The sequence below is a fragment of the Watersipora subatra genome, chromosome 8, assembly GCF_963576615.1.
Source record: "Watersipora subatra chromosome 8, tzWatSuba1.1, whole genome shotgun sequence".
Taxonomy (NCBI): domain Eukaryota; kingdom Metazoa; phylum Bryozoa; class Gymnolaemata; order Cheilostomatida; family Watersiporidae; genus Watersipora; species Watersipora subatra.
In genome coordinates, this window is record NC_088715.1 from 59,927,362 (window position 1) to 59,933,790 (window position 6,429).

A 6,429-nucleotide genomic window follows, 5' to 3' on the forward strand; every position below is an offset into this window, starting at 1 on the left:
CTACACAACTAAAGCTTCAATGATTATTCAAAAAGCCATTAAACAACGGTAAATGCAAATACTGAAGTAATGCTTTTGACAATGTCAGTTTTAAAAACAAAACGTTGCTACAAATTTTGAATTACTTTTCTAATAATGACTCATTAAAAACGTGGCCTGAAATATTTTTCAAGAGTCTAGTTTTTTTATAGACTGCTACAAGCAAACGGTTTCCTTATGTCATCTGATCTATTCTAAATCACTGCATTTAATTTTTTTAGTCATAGATAGAGGAAATAAGGTTTCGATCTTATATTAATGAATGTGGGTGGGGCATAAAGAGGCTAAGTTGAAGTTTGTGGATTTGAGCAAAGCTAAATGATTGCTCATCACACAAATTATATTTGTTGAAATTTCGGTGCATAAATCCTTTAGCACCTGTGCAGGTAGCTGGTAAGGAAACATTAGCTAGCAAAATATAGATGATATGGCAATACACAACTATTTATTTTAGCTCTGAAAACTAACTGAAAGCAAGCATGGAAGTGGTCAATTTTACTTTTTGGCAGATATTTAACAAGTAAATGTGGAAAATATTCACTATAAGCTCTATAAGATATTTGCTGTCGCTGGTAATTTTTGTAAATCGAAGGCTTTAGACCGCTACTGGGCAGTTGAAAAAAGTGGTATTTACCTTTCTCTGCTTAAGGTAAAGCTCAGAAATTTTTTAGATTTTCTACTACTTTCAGTGTAGTAGAAAATCTTAGTAGAAAAGTAGTAGAAAATCTAAAAAATTTCTGAGCTTTACCTTAAGCAGAGAAAGGTAAATACCACTTTTTTCAACTGCCCAGTAGCGGTCTAAAGCCTTCGATTTACAAAAATTACCAGCGACAGCAAATATCTTATAGAGCTTATAGTGAATATTTTCCACATTTACTTGTTAAATATCTGCTAAAAAGTAAAATTGACCACTTCCATGCTTGCTTTCAGTTAGTTTTCAGAGCTAAAATAAATAGTTGTGTATTGCCATATCATCTATATTTTGCTAGCTAATGTTTCCTTACCAGCTACCTGCACAGGTTTTCGACTTTTCAAAAAACCTTCCCACATAAAATACTCTTCTGCTCTTATAGAAAAAAGGAAAAGAACATTCCAAAGAATATATAATTAAAGAGAAGTCTGAGATGGAGCCCGACTCTGATGATCGAGAGACGAAACTCAATGAATTAACCCAAGAAACAATTGAAGATAGTCAAGAAGATTGTGATGTTGAGCATAAATTTTTAAATAAGGAATAGTAATTTTTTTGAAGTTTTCTTACAAGTTGCAATGAAACTGAAAAACAAATTTTATGTGCTGGATGCTGGATAGGTAAAACTATATTTTTACCTATACTGAGATATCAAAAAGCAACCTCACAATTTTACTAAGCTAGTCAGGCAGAAACACAAAACAAAGTTCTGTTGACATGGTTGTAGAAGTACACATTTATGGAGTCACAAGTGAGCAGCTAAATGATTGCTTATTTTACTATCTGGAAGAATAAAACTCTCTTTGAAACGAATCTGGCAAGTATGAAGCAACCAGGATATATGAAATTTTATTGTAGGCTTTTTGTATTGTAGAAAAATTAAAGAAATAAATTCCTTATAAATTTTACAACAAATTTTTTCTAAACTTATTGTTAATAAAACATAGAACAGAAACTTATTACAGCAGAGCTTATTTTAAATTATAATCCTTTAATTACTATTGATGGACTCAGTTGTGCTAGAAGATAATGATACACATAACATATTTTAAATTCCGTTTTCAAATTACACAAAATAATGGCTCTAAAGTTGACATTTGATCTTTGCAGTTTACTGCTCTAAGAGGTTTAGTTTGACTTCAAACTCATTTTGAAGACTTTCATTTTTGCTAACATCTATTTTGCAGTCAATTAGTTCTAACGGTCCAGGGCTTAGTTTCGATTGTGAATTTGCTGATGAATCACTCAAACTTTTCTTTTCCAGGTCGTCTTTTCTCATTTGTTTCTGCAAGAGAATTCACAGTTGCAAAAGTAGCCAGAATACTGTAGTTGATTTGTGGCTGAATTTAGTAAGTAAACTGTACAACTCACTATTTGAATCAAATTTATACAAAAAACTGAAAAATATTTTGTCAAAAGTTTAAACTAGTAGCCTGACAATGCGGTGTGAGAAATCATGAAGTGTGTCAATAAAGCACAAAGAATGATTATATGCACTACAATTCTTTGTCAAAGATTATAAGTTATGGGTGCAGTTAGTCGAGTGGCTGTCAGTGAATTCCATTATTACAGGTTCAAGTTCTGTGTGATGCAATATTTTTTCGAAACCCTCACCCATAGCTTTGTATAGACTAGCATTATAGTAAATATAGCCAATAGTTCTAATACCCTGAGAGTCCAGTGCGCCATTAGAGGTTGTCAGCCGTAATAACTAACAGCACAAGTATTCCAACATCCAGCAAAGCGTTCAATTGGTGCAGGTGGTAAAGTGTCGATACAGGAAGATAGAAGTTGGGAGCTCAAATCTCATTAGAAACAATGTTTTGGCTTTTGACCGACGAACACGGCTCTTGTCATAATATTACTGATGTAATTCATTTTAGCATTGTCAACTCTCACCATAATCTTTTCATTATACATTGTATTAAAAATATTATCTTTAATTGTATTACGAATATCATCATTCTACTGAGTATTATAATTACAATTATTATTGATTACAATCAAAGATAGTGTTTAGCTGCTAAATAATTAGCTATTTACAACTTACTTGATCAGCAATGCGGTGGTAGAGCAGGTAAAATGGTAGAATGATAAAGAATGGAAACCCTGCAATTACGGATGATGCGATTGGTAATATGAGAGCTAAGTCATTGTCTGGTTGGCCCGAGATTGACATCACCACCAGTACACAGACGGCTGTACTTTGCATTCCTGTTTCTATAGCAATTGTCTGTCAACATAAATTCGCATTAACTTTCTCTGGTTAAAAATGCATCACTTTCATTAAGTCTTCATCAAATATCAAAGAAAACTGTTAAACTGGTTTTGCAACATTTTACAGCGCATTTAAACATTTAATTCATATTTTGTTCTAATTTAAACAATGCGTGAATTCTTTGTTTGCAAATTTTTCAGTTGTTTAAGTATAGTAATTCATAAACAAATTTGGCTTAAAAAGTCACAAATTATTTTGTGAATTCAAAAGATAGCCCAAGTTATTTAGATTTCTAATTTTAATTATAATTTAATTTTAATAAAGCTGTAAAATAAAAGTTGGTGTTAAACACAAGTTGTTAGAGTGGTCAGCAATAGCTCAGCAGCAGTTTTAACATTTTTGCTTTAAAGGAGGATTGACAGACAAGATGAAAAGATTTTTTTATAATTTCTACAAGGCTGCCAGCTTCCTTTTGATTTTGATTAAGTCTTGTGTGAAGTAGGCTCCACTCAAAGAAAATAATTCAAACTGATAAAAATTACTGTGATTACGGCTACGGCTATGCAGTCAACAATGAACAAACAACATCAAATTTAACGGCTTTAATAGTTATTAGGTGAATGCCCGGCGTTGCCCGGTTGATAAACAAGTCTTTAGACAAAAATCTATTTTTATTTAACATATACAACATTTATCGTTCAAACTTTTAAGTTTCATATCATGAGAAAAAAATTGCCAAAATAAATTAAGAGGAAAATTAAAACTGTAAAGGTGTTTAAGTGTAAATGTAAAATCATTAGCAAGTAATGGCTAAATATAGTCTGTTTTGCTATGATTCCAATCAACAATTATTTAGTATGCAATTATATGATTTTAGTTTGTTTTAGTGTTGTCATCATAAGGCAAAAATATTGTATAGATTTATAGAGCGGTATAGAAACCCATAATAATTGTCTAATAAAATCACTTCTTGGTAAAAATCATCATCATTAAAAATAGTAACAAAACAATATGTTAATTTTAGTAACTACAGCATAGTTGCTTACACTAACTTTGGTGCATTTTGTGGTTATGATCTACAAAAAACCGTAACATTAAAATTTAGTGTGCAGAGGTTTTACCTTTGAGACAAACGTGTAACATAAACGCTGAATATAACTTAAACTAATTTAGCTTACTAAAACATAATTGAAAAAGGTTTTAGTAGTTGCTTCAGTAAACTTCAAACTTTTAACTAAAATTTTGTCACATATTTGTTTGCGAATCCATTTTTACCAGTGCAAATAAAGCTAAAATGAATGAGATAGCAGCAAAATGGCATATCAACATTTTTGTTATTTTGTTGAAATCGGTACAACAATCGCCAAATTTTAATTTTGAGAAAAATTATTGTTGATAGCAAATGGCAGAAAACAACTTTGACTTGGTATTGCAAGGATGAAAAAGCATTGTGTTTCAATGAGTCAGGCAAAAAATATTTTATAACAGGGGCATTGTAACCTGTGAGGGCAACGTATCAATCAATGCGTCATTCAGCATGTGCAATCGAGAAAAGGGTATACAGTACATAGTAAGAGCGATAGAGCTCTAAGGACTGTCTAACGGTCTAACTGTCTTACTGTCTAACTGTAATGGGTAGGTAGAAACTTATGGTTGCAATCTCTGTGTGTTCAAACCCAGCTAATTTTAATAGCTATATCTGGACACACCGGTTCACAGATTTACAGAATCACAGACAACACTCAAGCCTTGAGAGTTTTATATATGTATTTGTCAAAAGCAAAAATATGACAATGCATAACGGAACTGAAAACAAACTTGAAATAAACAAACTAATTATGGCCACTATAGCTTTAGTCTATGACCAGTAAATCAATTATTAAATACCGTAAAAAAATAAATTAAACCAGCTGTTTTTAATGCTTAAATTTAGTTATTTGATTCTTAAAAGAATCTTTCAAAACAATTTCAGATTTACGTTTGTTGATTTTCATGATTTTAAAGTATAATAATTTGATATAACTTAATGATTTAGAAACATGCCTGCAAATTTGTATTACCTTGATGAGACTCCAATCAAATTGGCAAATCCAAGCGAAGAGCCCGCCTAGAATGTATCCTCCGTAGGGCAGCAAAGCCGCTGATAGTATTAGCTCACCATCCCATTTTACAAACGTGTAAGATTTTGCGTAAATAAGTAAGCCAAGAAACACCGCAAGTGTTAACATGAATATCACCTGTAAAAATATCATCGTGATAGCAATTTAGACTAACATAACAACGTCACTGTTTAAATGTAAATGGCAAAAAATATTTCTCATCATTTCTAAAACTATAAAAACTTGTTATAAAGCAGTAAATCTTGCATAACCATAGTTTTCAACCAACTTTTATCACAGTTACGTTCCTAGTACATTTAATTAGTAGCCTATTACATAAAAATTGCATTTTTGTCACCGATTTCGTAAGATTAAAAGGTAAAACCTTGATTAAACTACCGATCTGGTTAGCAGCGGTGTTATCAACAAGACTTATCACAATCCTATATAACTAAATGTAAAAGCAAATGCAGTGCATCTTCCATTTATAATTGATTTGCTAGTGTGAGTTCTTTGACAAATGCCTTTTTGCCGCAAACTGTATTCTTGTCATGTAAATTATTAGCAACTAATGTACTTCCAATCACGTGCCAATCAAAATCAAAAATTGCATTTTCTTATTTACATTAATATTGAAAACCTTCAAAATTTGCACAGCTTCACTCATAAGTTTACCAGTTAAACTATCACTTGAACATGGAAAACAAAATTGCTAGGACTTCTTTTGACAGATCAAATATCTTGGATTAATCAGTTTAACACTATGTGTATTCGTGCCAAAAAGTCATTTACTTTGCTCCAGCTTTGCTGGACATGCATCAACTCAAAATCTGCTATTGAATTTTATTATCAGTTTATATTTTACTATATTACTTATAGTATAGAAACTAATTATAATCTAGCTCCAAAATATGTCACAAACAATTTATTTTTGTTGCAAAAAAGATCATTTTGACTAAATACAAATTTACATCAAATTCCAGCACATCTTATTCTAATAAATCATCCATTGAAATCTTTTCATCTTCTTATTTAACCTATGTCAAATTTTTATTTTACTTCAATTAAAGGTTTCAAGATTTTTCATGATTTTTGTCCTAGCATAGTTTCTACATGACAGTTACAACTCATTTCAACTTAAAGCACATAAATTACATAATTTTTTTATTATATATTTCAATACATCAAAGTCTTGGCTTTCGAATGAGCCTATATTCAATACACAAAGAATAATAGAACTATGAAAAACAGAGTGTCAAAAGTATGTCCTGCAAAAAAAACACTTGGTTCAGGTTCTCAAAAGGTGATGTCACAATTATTATTTAGCCTTAGTTAGCCGATTCCTTTCTCTGCCATTGAGGCTGCGCTTTTCTGTGACAATC

At 31.2% G+C, this 6,429-nt stretch overlaps 1 protein-coding gene across 1 annotated transcript; it reads right to left on the reverse strand.

Annotated features, from left to right (window-relative positions):
- Positions 1-1,841: 1,841 nt before the first annotated feature.
- On the reverse strand, positions 1,842-5,200 carry LOC137402802 (ileal sodium/bile acid cotransporter-like). The gene is made up of 3 exons (XM_068089309.1): positions 5,009-5,200; positions 2,781-2,963; positions 1,842-2,015 (listed from the first exon to the last, which is right to left on the reverse strand). The coding sequence occupies exons 1-3, from the start codon at positions 5,198-5,200 to the stop codon at positions 1,842-1,844; spliced, it is 549 nt and encodes a 182-aa protein (XP_067945410.1).
- Positions 5,201-6,429: the final 1,229 nt, after the last annotated feature.

Bases quoted from the DNA above. Each gene is read 5' to 3' on its own strand.
- LOC137402802 (XM_068089309.1), bottom strand. From the start codon at position 5,200: ATGATATTTTTACAGGTGATATTCATGTTAACACTTGCGGTGTTTCTT. The intron at 2,964-5,008 runs GTAATACAAATT...TTATGTTGACAG, and splicing joins TTGATTGGAGTCTCATCAAG to ACAATTGCTATAGAAACAGG. The intron at 2,016-2,780 runs GTAAGTTGTAAA...ATTCTCTTGCAG, and splicing joins ACCACCGCATTGCTGATCAA to AAACAAATGAGAAAAGACGA.